The sequence below is a fragment of the Coffea arabica genome, chromosome 1c (genome assembly GCF_036785885.1).
Source record: "Coffea arabica cultivar ET-39 chromosome 1c, Coffea Arabica ET-39 HiFi, whole genome shotgun sequence".
Lineage (NCBI taxonomy): Eukaryota > Viridiplantae > Streptophyta > Magnoliopsida > Gentianales > Rubiaceae > Coffea > Coffea arabica.
In genome coordinates, this window is record NC_092310.1 from 4935380 (window position 1) to 4950848 (window position 15469).

Sequence of the window (15469 nt, forward strand, 5' to 3'; positions counted from 1 at the left end):
CCTTTCTATTTGTGAATCTGGGGTGGGAGATTTTGAGCCATTAATCCCATGTTGTTCTATGGTTTGTTTGTGGGGATGTGGTTCCGCCCGCTCCACTAGCTCCGGCCATAACCTACAAAGATAGCAAAGGTTTGTATCTTAGACAATATATTCACACTTAATGGCATCTAAACACAATCTCCAAAAGTTCTAAGAATCAGGTTTCAGGTTCGCCCAGGTTATTTCTAACCTAGGCTCTGATACCACCTGTGACAGCCCCACCTTCTCCTAAGGCGTACCAAAGGGGTTAGCGGACTACCTGCCCAGTTCTCCCCAGAACTACTAAAACGGTAAGACACCAACTCAAATCGTTCGGGAATCTATTAGCGCGCTTAACCAAACCAACAATCATGAAATGGAAAACGAAAATCAAAACGGAAAGTGAATCATGACTGTCACGTCACAATCCACCCAAGACCCAATCAAATACAAGTACTTCCTACAATCCTTGAAATGAATATATACAAGCCAAATATAATACATTGAACATGAGTACACACACTGTTATAAACCACATTCGTATGTTTACAAACCAAAAGGAAGCATTTAAATCCAAGTACAATTAAGGTTTCTAACTATTGAGGAGCTATACAAAATCTCTCAACTAGCTCTACTCAACTCATTCTTCAAAGTCAAAAGTCCAAAAGATAGTTCCCTGTAAGGAAAACAAAATTTACGGAGTGAGCTTTTGCCCAATGAGGTACTGTCACGTAAATATACCAGGATCACATAAACACAAGAACATTCAATCCAAATACATTCGTCAAGTAAGTAAAATCAACAACACCCAAGTATAGGGAATAAAAGGATACGGATGGCTCTCAAGAGCCCTTTTCCTTGCTTGCTATACTTGATCTCATCTCATTGACTCTCCGTCAATGTATACCAGGTAATCATGACCGTAGACTCCTCTTTACTCCAATTATCCGTCCACCACACATTCCCCTTACCGGGCCCGAACACCAAGCAGTACAGAATTGGTAATATTCGAGTATACCGGAATCAAGGGTCTCATACCCAAAGATTCCCAAATACAGTCCCCATGGCTTGTCAAATGTCCTCGACCAAGTTCTTACCAGCTCGAGTCAATTGACTTCCAATGAGGTAGAGCTCAGAGTGAGCAGTAAAGGTCCAGAGTTAACAGTAAAGGTCGGTATCCAAACGACACCAAATCAAGTACAGTCAAGTGTATTCAAGTGATATACTAAATAGTCAAGTAGGCCAGAGAGTACGAGAGTGGTAAAGTACACCCTCGCCTCACCTAGCCCAAACAATAATCATAACTAGTCCAATGACAGAATTCATGTACAAGAAAGCCACTGAATAGCAAACATGTGAGTAGTACACTCACCAAGTCAAACAAAGAAATTTCACAAGTTTTCGCCCGACGTGAGCTTCGGATCACCGGCACGCCCTATAATAATCAAGAAAGTACAATTAAGACTCAAACACGAGCCGAATACCTTTTAATAGGAACTATTAAGGCAAAACCCAAATATAGCTTGAAAATGAGAAATACATAACATTTAGGGTTAAAAGTAGAAACAAACCCTAAAACCGTTCATTTCTATCCAATCTCAACCCAACTCACAAGAATCCAATACCCGAGGCATTTGGACAGCATTTCCCCTAAAATTTCAGCTTTTCCAACCTACAATCAGTCATTAAAATGCATCCAAAACAACCACAAGCACCCAAACAATTCATAGGCCATTCAATATACTTCATTAGGGTCACAATACCTCTCAATTATAGCCAATTAGAAGCTCAACAACCAACCATAGAAAACCTCCAATTAGAAACCCTAAATCTGAAATTTCCGCACAAGTGAAAATTTTCCGCAAATAACCGCAATTAACTCACAAGAGAGCTATTTAACACCATTTAGAACCGTCGATTCAAGCCCAATCATATCCATCATAGGAAAACAGAAAAATTCTCACAAAAATCAGAAAAATAGCTAACTTCACCCTAATCCATAAAATCTTTCATAAAATCAACTAATTAGCTACCATAAGGCACCAATTGGCCATTATTAGAAACAAAAAGTGAATTCCAAGAAAAATACCTTAACTCTTCAAGAAAGGTAGTAGCTTAGGAGGTTTTCTTCCAAAACAACTCCACTAAGTCCTTCAAACTCCCTTAGCAAGTCTATTTTGTGGACTAATTTAAGAAGTAATCGGTTGGTTTTCAAGATTTGTGCAAATATAGAAGATGGAAGATTGAAGCTTTCTTTCCTTTGCTTCCTAGAGAGGTTTGGCCAAGGGAGATAGAGAATGAAGATGATTTGGGTCAAAATTGGACTTTTAGTAAAGTTAAAGAACGTTAGGCAAAAGTTAGGCAAGTCTACTCCAATAATAAATGGACACTTGGCACTTTGTTGTTGCTAGAAGTCATTTTCTTGTCTACTCATGGTTAATCCATCTAGCTAACCTCTAATCATCTCCTAACACCTAGTAATTAAATCCCTTTATGCAAAATTTAACCTAATTGGCCGAATTTCTCTCACTAAATGCACTAGCGGGTCCCACGTCAAATGTACACGCCTAATTTCTCATGAACTAATTTATACTAGAAAAATGATTTAAAAACTATATTTACTGATAGAATATTGTTAAAAGTAACATAGTAAAAAAATATATAGGAAAACGAGTGCACAGGAATAAAATAATGCCGAAATAAAAAAAAAATTTCGTTCTAGGTTCTCACAAAAATCTCCTCTTCTTCGAGAATTTTTCGCACGAAATGATAGTGAACATCAATGTACTTCATTCTTGCATGCAAGACTTGGTTCTTCACTAAGTGAATAGCACTCTGACTATCACAAAACACGTCAATGTGTTTTTGACCAACTCCCAAGTCTTCAAGCAATCCTTGAAACCAAATTGCCTCCTTCACAGATTCAATAATCGCCATATACTTTGCCTCTGTTGTAGATAAAGTCACTGTTGACTGCAAAGGAGATTTTTAACTAATTGGCGCCTTGGCAAACATGAACAAGTAGCCAGTTGTAGAATGTCGCTTATCCAAGTCACCTGCATAGTCAAAATCACAATATCCAACTATACATTGACCAAGTGATTCATCCTGCTCAAATACTAATCCAACATCTAGAGTATCTTGGATATATCGTATAATCCATTTCATAACTTGCTAATGACCCTTGCTCGGATCATGCATGAACCTGCTTACCACACTAACTGCTTCTGAAATGTCGGGTCTCGTACACACTATTGCATATATCAAGCTACCAACTGCATTAGCATATGGGACTTTTGCCGTGTATGCTCGCTCTTCATCTGTCTTTGGAGATAATAGGCTACTAAGTTTCAAATGAGGAGCAAGCGGAGTGCTTACAGGTTTTGAATCTCCATTCATACCAAACTGTTGTAGTGCCTTCTCCAAATACTGCTTCTGTGTGAGACAAAGTTTGCCTCTCATTCTATCCCTACTTATCTCCATGCCAAGAATTTTCTTGGTTTCTCCCAAATTCTTCATCTCAAACTATTTACTCAACTGAGCCTTCAATTTGTCAATTTTAACTTGACTTTTTGACGCTATCAACATATCATCAACATACAAGAGTAAGTAGATATAGGACCCATCTCGTAGCTTGTGCAAATACACACATTGATTGTATTTGCTTCTTGTGTACTTCTGGCCCATCATGAACTAGTCAAATTGTTTGCACCATTGCTTCGGTGATTGCTTCAATCCATACAACGATTTGCTCAACTTGCAAACCTAATTCTCTTTACCAGCAACTTTTAATCCATCTGGTTGAGACGTATAGATTTCTTTCTTCAAGTCACCATGAAGGAATACAGTCTTCACATCAAGTTGAGCTAACTTCAAATTTAATTGTGCTACCAAGGCCAACAGGATTCTAATAGAAGAATGTTTAACAACTGGAGAAAAGACCTCATTATAATCAACTCTTTCCTTCTGAGCGTAGATTTTAGCCACCTATCTTGCCTTGTAGTGGACATTATTCTTATCAGAAAATTCTTCTTTCTTTGCAAATACCTATTTGCATCCAATTGCCTTCTTGCCCTTCGGTAGTTATGTCAACTTCCACGTCTTGTTCTTCTAAAGAGATTGCATCTCTTCTTCCATAGCATCTTTCCATCTACTATTCTTTGTACTTCGAACTGCTTCAGGAAAAGAGGATGGAACATCAACAACTAAAAGTGCATAGGCCACCATGTCAGCAAAATGAGCAGGTTTTGAATTTCTTGTCTTAGCCTATTGACGGCAATTGACTCTTGCTGCTATTGAGGTTCTTGGATTGAAAACTCTTCCTCATCTGACTCCTCTTCTGCCATGAGAGAGTTACTGATGGTGCTGTTCGCTAGGCTTACCATTATCTCCTCAAACTCCACCTGTTTCGGCGTACACTCCACCTGTTGCGGAGTACTACTGGTCCCATCTTGCGCTACCTTATTTAACGTCACAGATTCATCAAATGTAACATCCCTACTGATAATGATCTTCTTTGTTTCTAGACACCATAAACGGTATCTCTTAACTCCAGTATTAAAACCCATAAAGAGAGATTTCTTTGCACGTGGATCTAATTTTGATTCATTTACATGATAATATGCAGTAGAACCAAAGATATGCAAAGAATCAGTCTATTGCAGGTTTTCCAAACCATACCTCTAACGGATTCTTGCCACCTACTGCAGATGATGGCAAACAATTGACTAGATGTTGAGCGTATGTCACAACCTCAGCCCAAAACTTTCTGCCTAACCCAACATTAGATAGCATGCAATGAACTTTTTTCACTAGTGTCTTGTTCATACGCTCTGACATCTCATTTTGTTGCTGTGTTCTCTAACTGTGAAGTGCCAAACTATGCCACACTCCTGGCATATCTCCTGGAAGGAATCACTCTTGTATTCTCCACCGTTGTCTGTTCGGAAAATCTTGATTTTTCTTCCCGTTTAGTTTTCAACCTAAGCTTTCCATTTAAGAAAAATTCCTAGCACATTATCCTTGTTCTTCATAGTAAACATCCAAACTCTTTTGAAAAAATCATCAACAAAAGTGACAAAATAGTACTTGCCTCCAAGGGATGGAATCTTGCCAGGTCCCCATACATTTGAATGCACATAATCCAAAATACGCTTGGTATTATGGATGCCAGTGCCAAATTTCACTCTTCTCTGTTTTCCCAGAACACAATACTCACAAAATTCTAATTTGCAAGCTTTCATATCTTTCAACAATCTTTGTTTGGCAAGATTTTACAAGGATTTTTTACCAGCATGTCCCAACTGCATGTGCCACAACTTTGTTGCCTCCGCATCTTTCTTGCTACTAGAAGATGTTGCTGTTGCTGCTGTTCCAACAACTATACTACCTTGGTAGTAATACAGATTATTCTTCCTCACACCTTTCAACATCACAAGGGCTCTCGAAGTTGATTTAAGAATTTCATCTCGTATCATCACAATCAGACCTTTTGACCCCAAGGCTCTCAAAGAAATGAGATTCTTTTTCAAATTCGGCACGTACCGAACATCCTTCAAGATTCTGGTGGATCCATCATGACTACGCAGCTTGATTGAACCTATCTCAACTGTTTTACATGGATTATCATGTAAAAACTCCACCATCAAGTTTTTCAAATTCAAAAAATCACTCCCGCATGGGAGACATATGGTAGGTATAATCTGAATCCAAAATTCACTCATCTGGATAGGATGTTGAAGGTGATACAGCCAAAGAGAAATCTAATTCCACATTACTTTTGCACTCTGCAACATTTACATCTTGAGAAGTTTTTCCTTTCTTGTTTAATTTTGGACAGTCTTTCTTCCAGTATCCTTTCTCATGACAGAAAGCACACTTATTTTTCGATTTGGGCCTTCCTCTTCTCCTCTTTGATTGCCTTTGCTGACGACCTCTTGCCACTAACGCTTCATCTACTATAGTTACTTTGTTTTTCATTTTATTCTGCTTCTCAATTCATGACTATACAAAACAGAACATACAACATCTAATGACACATTCTCTTTCCCATGAAGTAACGTAGTCTCCAAATGTTCAAATTCATCAGGAAGGGATGACAACAACATCAAAACCAAATCTTCATCTTCAAATTTCACATCTAAATTTAACAGATCTGCTACTAACTGATTAAATATAGTAATGTGTTCATTCATAGTAGTACCTGGTCGGTAATCGAATCGGAACAACCTTTTCTTTATAAGGAGCTTATTCTAACCACTCTTCTTCAAAAACTTCTCCTCTAATGCCTTCCACAATTTCTATGTAGAAGTCTCGTTCTTGAAAGCATACTTTAGCTCTCTAGACAAACATGATCAAATAGTTCCGCATGCTAACCGATTTATGGTACTCCACTCCTTCTCTTCTATGTTATCTAGTTTCTTTTCTTCAATGGCAATGTCAAGGCCCTGTTGGAAAAGAGAATCTATGACCTCGCCTTGCCACATGCCGAAATGGTCAGTACCATCAAATATCTCCACCGCTAACTTCAAACTTGACATTGGAATCCTCGACCATGTAGACGAGGAAGCCGATGCCCCAGATGTAATTTTTGACATGGACTCATTTGTCCGTGAATCGTCTAACGCCATTACATACTCAAATGGTAGTATTCAATTTAATAAATTACACATAAGCCAAAGGACGAACCTTCGACTTTGATACCACTTGTCAGAGAAACTGATTAATTTCTCACTCAAAAATTACAACTACCAAATAAATGCGTAATAAAAGAGATAAGAAAATAACACACCTGAAATTGATAATGGAGTTCGGCCAAATGTGCCTAATCTCCGAACACCGCCTAAGCAACCTGCTCTTATTGATTTGGGAGAAGAAAGAATACAAAATTTTTGGTGTATTACAATTGGGAGGGGAAAGTGTTAATTTATAACTCTCAAACACTCCCCCCAAGACCCATCCCACCGATGTGGGACAAAAACTTATGCCAAAAAGTCAACACTAGTAGGCTTTCTTGATCTTCACACAGCAAAGGCAGCAAAAGCATAGGAATAAGAGTGAGATTTGATGCTCAAAAATGCACCAAAAAATGCCTTTACGTATCCAAAAAAAATGGAATACTAAGTGTCACTACAACTGTATTGATGACCAAATTTGTTCTAATTGAAGGACTCATAATTCTGCTATTTGGGCAATGAAATGCATCTTCAACTGCCATTGCAATTGGAGTGAGATTAGGGGATAGCTAGTTAACGATTGATCAATGTGGACCATGTAGTATAAATTACAATTTTGAAGGAAGTACTCGTACAAAATCATTGTCCCTTAAATTGTAGTTTTGCGAACAGCATCCAGAATTGCACTGCAAGGGATGAAAAATCATGGTATTATACAAAAATTTGGTAAAAGATGAAACCCTTACATGGAGTACATATCAAAACGAAGAAAAATTACATACTATGATTGACCAAATCATGAAACTGTACTTGTAATCAAAATCTTGAAATCATTGGTGCCAACTAGTTGAAAGAATTCTGTCAATCGATGCATAATGTCCCTTTGACAATATGGTACCATAGTTGTCTAGAAATTTTTTAACCCAAGCTTCTTCCCAAATTTAGAGCTCATTGATTTTATGCAAGTAGAATTGAGACTATTTTGTGATTTGATGATTTATAAGTTCTACAATAGGGTATTTTCTTATTAGTCGGAGTCTATTCTTTATTCTTTATTAGTAGGAGTTTATAAATGTATTAAGAGTTTGTCAACTTGTACATAAAATAATGAGGCTATAATATAGGAGTAGTAAACACAATTAAGCAAGGATATATTAGGAAGCACATAAAAGAGAAAAAATGCGATTATATAATATAGTAACAGAATAGATATATGATATAGAAAAGAAAGGTCCTTGAGTTTGTATACTTTTAATTCCAATTGCATCACAAGCACAAATTTACTACTCATTTACTCCTTATCTTATGACTTCTCATTTGGCTTCAGTATAACGGGAATGTGTAGAGCATGTAACTGACATCGTTTCTTATGATAGTCTTTTTTTTCAGCTTCTATCTGCCCTCGCCTTCCCAATTCAGCCTCGTTTACGTACCACCCTCTCAGCCTCCTTCTTGCTATGCAGTCTATTACCATTAAAGATAATGAATTGCGACTTTTGTTGCCTTGTCCTCAGCAATCACATGTAGTAGTCCATTTGTGTCAACCTTAAAAGTAACCCCAATTTGTGGCACTCCCCTACGACAGGATAAAACTAAGAGTAATTAAGAAAGAAAAGAAGAAATACCATTGAATTAGAACAGTACTACTTAAAGAGAAAAAAAGACCAGGTGAGCCAAGAATGAATCAATCATAAGTTTAATCAACCTTTTGGGGTACAATATTGTCATCAACTATGAGATCAGAAGAACCTTGAGAAAAACTTAATTCAAGATTCTATATATTGTTTCTCACCTTGGAGCAGGAGGAATGTCAGATAACTCAAATCTCCCCGACTCCTGACCATCCTTTGTTAATCTCCCCTCATCTTTAAATTGAAACCTACCCAACGTGAGAATAAATCTTTTTCTTAGTGAAGCATGCAAGAAAGTATCTTATGAGTGTTGTTGTCATATTATGTCCAATGTAAAATAACAAGAGCCATAGATGCCTTAATAGAAACAATAGTTTTTCGGTCTTGATTTGTTGTGACAACTTGAGAATTTTAGTAGAAAAGTCAGAACCACTTGAAATCACCGGTTCCGTGACTCCTCCTTCAGTCTCAATACCTAGGCTGTAGGGCATTAATTCTGGTCCCAATATATTGAATTCTGGTTCCAATATAATATTTGCAGGGAAAAAAGGATAAACATAGATAGAATCATATTTTATTTACATTATTGGATAAAGTGATCGTAAACCTATACAGGATTGATGCTTTAGATTCATTTTTATACGTCTCTTGGCTTCCTTCTTCTCTCCCATCCTCCTTCCATTTTGGTCTCTGACCTTAGGAATATTACTATTCGTTCCTCCAAAGAGCACAATTTCATGGCTGTTAGTTTCCTCTGAACCTTTAATTTTGACTGCTTGCTTTAAAGGCTTAATCACATTCTTTTTAGATAAATCCATTCGAATCAATTATTCTCCCAACACTCTTGTTGTGAATCTAAGGTTCATGATCAGCTGCTATTGACAGTGATGTCATCAACATGAATCCTTCAAAAATGCACAAATGATGTTAGGGATGCTATATTCTTATCTCTGTTCAGTGGGACTCAAAAATTCAAAATGACCTTGAACAAATCAGAACGAAATGAAGGAAAAAAAACTTCAAAATCTGATGATGATCCTTAGCTAATTAAACTAGTTACAGGGCTTCCTTGATAAACTTCAATGAATAAATTCCAATTATGCACTCTTAACTCCACTTTGCATCCTAAACTTATACCACTTTTTCACTTTGCACTCTAAACTTCAATTTTACACACTTTGAATCCTAAACTCTCGATTTTGTCACATTTAAATCCCATCAATGACAATGTTAGTAAAATTAACAGCATAGAAGATCCCATAAATTAATGATAAGTTGTTGAAAGTGGTAAAAAATAATCAAGGTGTCACAGTTGGAATAAAATGATTGTCATTAATTTCTATTGTCTTTTATTTCGCCAATTTTGCTAGCAATGTTATTGATTCAAACCATATAAATCAATAACAATATGCTGAAAACAGCCAATAAAGATATGAGATTGCTATTAGAACGGAATGATACATTATCATTAATTTGCATCATCATTTATCTCGTTAATTTTGATAACGTTATTAATTATTGATTGAACTTAAATCTCACAACCTTGAAAGTTTAAAGTGTAAATTGTCCAATATTGAGAGTTTGAATGTGCGAAGTGTCCATAATTAAAATTTAGAGTGCAAAATGGGAAAGTGGTACAAATTTAGGGGTGCAAAGTAGAATTAGTCCTATTCAAAAATGATATAAATTTGTTGTTATTAAAGCTGTGAAAAAATATGGACGCTAACTCAACAGAATTAAAGTATTTGAAAATTAGCTTTGGCTATTTGTACCTCAATATTTAGATGATGTTTACCATCACTTCTCCACACTAATCTCGTATACTCCAATTTGAGATTTTGAACTCAATGACCACAAATTCACAAAATACTATAGTATGCAATCAAATTTTACCTGGCTTTAAATCGAGTTATGCTGATTGACTTATTTTTCTTGATAAAGTAACTTTCATTGTGGACAAGTCGCATAGAGCCGAGTTGTGGTCAAACTACCTAATTAAGTAAAGTTATAGACACTCAAGAACAAATTGAATTATCGTTGATGGGAGAAATTTTTTGAAGATTTCAGATCCACAAGCATAAAAATACGTAATCAAGTACTTGTATCATTGCCCATGTTGAGTTTAATGCTTCTATTTATTTCTATACCTAAGCTGACAATATTCTACATAAATTTTCTTTGAAGTATCATGAGAAATAATTGCACATTTTACAATAAAACGGGCCAACTTAAAGTACTAACAGCGATATTTACTACCAAAAAAAGAAGAAGAAGAGAGTTATAATTATAGGATCAAATTCATAATTAAAGAACTATGTCTGGCTAAAGTTGAGATCACACAACTCAGAGATCTCAGATTCAAATTCCATTTCTTCTTCTTCACTTTTTTAAATTTCACTTCTCCCTGCTAAATTTTTCAAAAAAAAATTGAAGAACTATGTCGAGATTTTGTAGTTTTGGATATGTACAAGGACCCTAAAACAACAAAGATATTGTAAGATCATGACCGTAGGAAACCAAGAGATACACTAAAAGTTATGGGTCCGTCGAGGGCACTGAAACGAGAACCAAAAGAAAAAAATAGCAGAAAGCAAAAGCAGAATAGGACATAAATTACCTCAAACAAAGAGAAGAACCCATAACGCTTGGCTCTCATTGTAACACATTCTTCTTCTAATCTTTTCTCGGAGGTCTCTCTCTTTTATTCACACCTCTTTTTATTTATTTATTTATTTTTGGCATAGTTTGCCTATTTCAGCGAGCTAAAATCAAAGATAATTGAACAATTTCTAGTAGGGAGGCCGAATTAAAGGGGCTTATTTATTGTTGCTGAAAGTTGTTGGGTGGTAAAAAAGTATTGACCAAAGTATTCTAGTCAACGTCACCAAAACACACACAGTTTTTGTTTACATCTTAAAGTGGAGAATTTACACTTTAAGAAATTGGGAGACAGAATGGGAGATTAAAACTCAAAAATTTTTAAATTTTGGAGCCTCAGTTTCAACTTCAACCTCTGAATCAAGGTTTGTTCGACATCTTCCATTGGTTTTGACTTTTAAGTTGTTAAATTGTTGTAAAGATTGTTTACATCTACTGGTTAAAAGTGTACATCAATGTATTTTTGTGTACACGATGAAGTGGATTAATTTAACACCACTCTAAGTATTCGAAAATTTCTCTTTTGAAATCTTCACCTTTATCTTAATTGGATGCATTGCAAACCTGAATTACTTCTCAAATTTTGAGATTTCGATTGGTGTAACCCGAAATTCACAAAATATCAATAGTGATATGATCGAGTTTAGATGCCATTTTTCGAGTTCTGGTCATTTACTTCTTCTTCAGGATAAAGTAATTTTGACATGTGACTTGAAAACAAAAGGCTAAAGGAAAAATAAAAGGAAAATTTGTCAAATTATTCCCAAACATTTTCCAAAATAACTTTTTTAGTTCTCAACATTTAAAATCAGTCAAAATTGTCCCTAACATTTAAATTATGATCCATTTTGGTTCTAATGCTTGTATTTTCTCATTTCTCTGATCGAAAATAGCACGCCTCTCACACGTGGGCATATTTTCAAGGGTAAAATTGAAAAACACACTTCATTTCCGGTTGAAAGTAAAAGTACACAGGACCACCACCCCCTTTTCACCTATCCTTGACCTAATTACAGTCTCAAGAAGCCCTAGTTCCATGCATCCCCTAATTAACAAGCATAACCTGAGGAATTATAGTGATGATGATGACAACGAGAAAGCTGTAGGCATGTGATTGAGGAACGATAGAAGGTTTAACAAGAAAATCGGGAAGAAAATCTTCAAAAAGATGCAGAAGGAATCAGGAAAATGGAACTTCACAATGGATTATGGTAAGTTTTTTTGTTTTACTAATGTGTTTAATAAATTTATAACTGTGGCCAAATCTTGCTTAGGACTGTGTTTTACTTTAATTAATTGAAGATTGTTCATTATTTTACTTATTTTTGCTGTGGTCCACAATTTTTATTATGAAAGGCTCCACCTTTCTGTCGTGGTCCCAAAGTAATTGTCGCCTTAATGGCTGACACGGGCCAATGAGATGCGTTTTTCTATTTGCATACAATTTGGAGGTGAACTTAGAGATATAGAAAATAAAGACTATATAGGGGGTTTAGTTGACATAGTTGATGGTTGTGATCTGGAAAAATGGTCTCTGTGTAAGTTAGACGAAGTAGCTAACAAACTTGGATTTCAGCTTCTTACAGTGGGCTACTACTACCTGATTCCTGGTAGAAATATGGCTGATGGATTAGTGTATATGTTGCAAGAGGATGATGCTGCTGAATTGGCCAAATTAGGGATGATGTATTGGTTAGTTGCTGTGTTCTTCATTCATCGAAGAACATATAATCTGCTTCGTTTTGCTGTTGATGAAGAAGGAAGAAGAAATGATAGTAATAGGAATAATCAAGAAGATTCTGTACATGTGGCCACACCAGAGAATGTTCAAGAAGATTCTGTACATGTAGCCACACCTAATTTTGCTACTGATGGTGGTTTTCAAGAAGCTAACACGGCCGGTGGAACTCCTTCACATACTGGTAAGAGAATGAAACAGATTGTGAAGAAGAAAACCACACCTACAAAAAGATTTAAAATGCAGCAAAGGAAAAATGATATTGGCTATCAAGATGTTGCTGTTGAAAGTGCTGTTAGCAGCAAGAGTGGATCATGCCAAAGTGCTTCTCAAATCGAAAACAAAAGTAAGCATGGTGAACATGAGACTAGTAGAGTTACAGACACTGATGCTGCTAAACATGAAACTAATGCTGGTGAATATGAGACTGCTGAATCTACAAAAACTGATGCTGGTGAACATGCAACTGATAGAGCTACAGAAATTGATGTTAATGTAAAAGAAAGACATCGCAAGAGTAGACAAGAAAGAAGAGCACCAACTAAGTCAAGAAAGACATCCAGTAGAAATGTTGAAGGTAAAAAATTGTTCAAAAAAAAGTAGGGATCAGACCATAGAGGATGTAGTCTCAAGTGATCCCGAGAGTCTGTATGATAGCGAATATGCTATAAGTGATGAAGAAGAGCTAATGAAATCAATTAGTGAATACCTGCAGATTGGGCTAATGTTGCTAAACAGTTCAAGATAGCAAATAAAGGTAAAGAAAAGGTACAGGAAACTACTGTTAATGAAAAAGATAATGAGTGCAGTATGGAGGAGTTGGATAATTCATCACATGATGGGTTGCACAGCAATGAGAGTTTTGGAGATGAAAAAGGGAGTAAGGATGTGGACGAGAAGAAATTTAGGGTGTTTAACCCTGCAATAGAGATGGATGACCCCAAGTTTGAACTTGGGTTGTTATTCAAGTATAAAACTGACTTTATCAATGCTGCAAAATCAGATGGAGTGAAGTACGGAAGGAAAATCAAGTTTAACAAAAATGATTCAAGTAGATGCAAAGCCATATGCAAAGGCAAGAGATGCACGTCGAACATATATTGCTCAGTTAGGAGTGATAAAGTGACATTCCAAATCAAAAGCATGCTACTAACTCACACTTGTGGTGGGACAACCTATCATGGCTGGGCAAGTGTGACATATTTGGCTAACAAGTACTTAGAGGACATTTGACTCAACCCAGATTTGAATGTAGGTGATTTTATGATAAAGGTCCACAAGGACTTGGGAGTTAGTATTACACCTAATGTGGGGTATAAGTTAAAAGCAAAAGCTAAACATATGACACATGGTGATTTCATGTCCCATATAGCAAACTTTGGAGCTACTGTGAAGAACTTCAAAAGGCAAATCCTAACTCTAATGTGTTCATGACTACAACTGAGAATAATGAGAGTGATGATGAGTTTCAGAGATTCTATATATGTCTAGATGGTTGTAAAAGAAGGTTTCTGCAGGGTTGTAGATATGTTATAGGTCTTGATGGATGTCACTTAAGAGGGTGTCATAAGGGAATTCTTCTCACAGTCGTTGGTATTGATCCAAATGACCAACTATTTTCGATAGTGTATGCTGTAGTTGAGACTGAAACTAAGAACTCTTGGAAATGGTTTGTAGAAGAGCTAAAGAGGGATCTTGAAACTATTGATGAAAGCATTTGGACATTTATAACCAACAACCAAAAGGTAATATATAACTAACTTTATCAACCTTGTTGTTATGATAAGAATTACTGACAGTAATATAGGTTTGTTTTTCATTGCATTTATATAGGGGCTAGTTCAAGCTATTCAAAAGGTACTGCCAAGGGTTGAGTATCACACGTGTGTGCGGCACATGTACAATAATTTCAAAAAACAACATCCAAACCTAGCTCTCAAGGAAAAGATATGGGTTGCAGCACGAGCTTCTTATAGGAATAGATTTGCTGGGTTGATGGAGTCACTAAAAGAGTTTGATGAAGGTGCTTACAATTAGCTGATAAACCATACTTATCCAAAGGAGTGGACAAGATCTCATTCTAGAACAAATGTAAAATGTGATATTTTGTTGAATAATCTATGTGAAAGCTTTAACTCCACAATCCCCTTGATGCTAGGCAAAAACCAATTCTTGACATGTTGGAGACCATTAGGTTTTACTTAATGGTTAGGATGGAAAAAAAGAGGGAATAGATAAAGAAATACATTGGGGAGATATGTCCTAAAATTCTAAAAAAGTTGGAGAAAAATAAGTTTGTTGCAAATGACTGCATTCCCAGCCATTGCAAGGACTGGGGATTTGAAGTTAGGTGCATGTATGGTGATAGGTATACTATAAACATTATTAGTAGATGTTGTAGTTGTAGAAAGTGGGATTCAAATGGTATTTCTTATGCACATGCTATTGCTGCAATTTGTGACATTGGAGAGGAACCCGAGAAGTTTGTGCATGATTGCTACTCCAAAGAAGCATACATGAGGGCATATGAACCCATGATAAGCCCAATGAATGCTGAACAAATGTGAAAAAATTCTGACATGTTGCCTGTGCTACGTCTTGAGAATATAAAGTTTCCTCGTAGACCATGAAAGGCTAGACGAATGGAGAGCCAGATGAACCAGCATCAGGTAAAAAAACAAAATAAGCAGCAGCAAAAGCTGTCTAGAATTGGGCAAATGGTGTACAAGTGTAAAAAATGTAACAAGACT

At 36.2% G+C, this 15469-nt stretch overlaps 1 protein-coding gene across 1 annotated transcript; it reads right to left on the reverse strand.

Moving 5' to 3' along the window:
- Window positions 1–8165: 8165 nt before the first annotated feature.
- On the reverse strand, window positions 8166–9141 carry LOC113736917 (uncharacterized). The gene is made up of 4 exons (XM_027264126.1): window positions 8967–9141; window positions 8726–8840; window positions 8485–8571; window positions 8166–8268 (listed from the first exon to the last, which is right to left on the reverse strand). Exons 1-4 carry the CDS (start codon window positions 9139–9141, stop codon window positions 8166–8168), a joined length of 480 nt encoding a protein of 159 aa, XP_027119927.1.
- Window positions 9142–15469: the final 6328 nt, after the last annotated feature.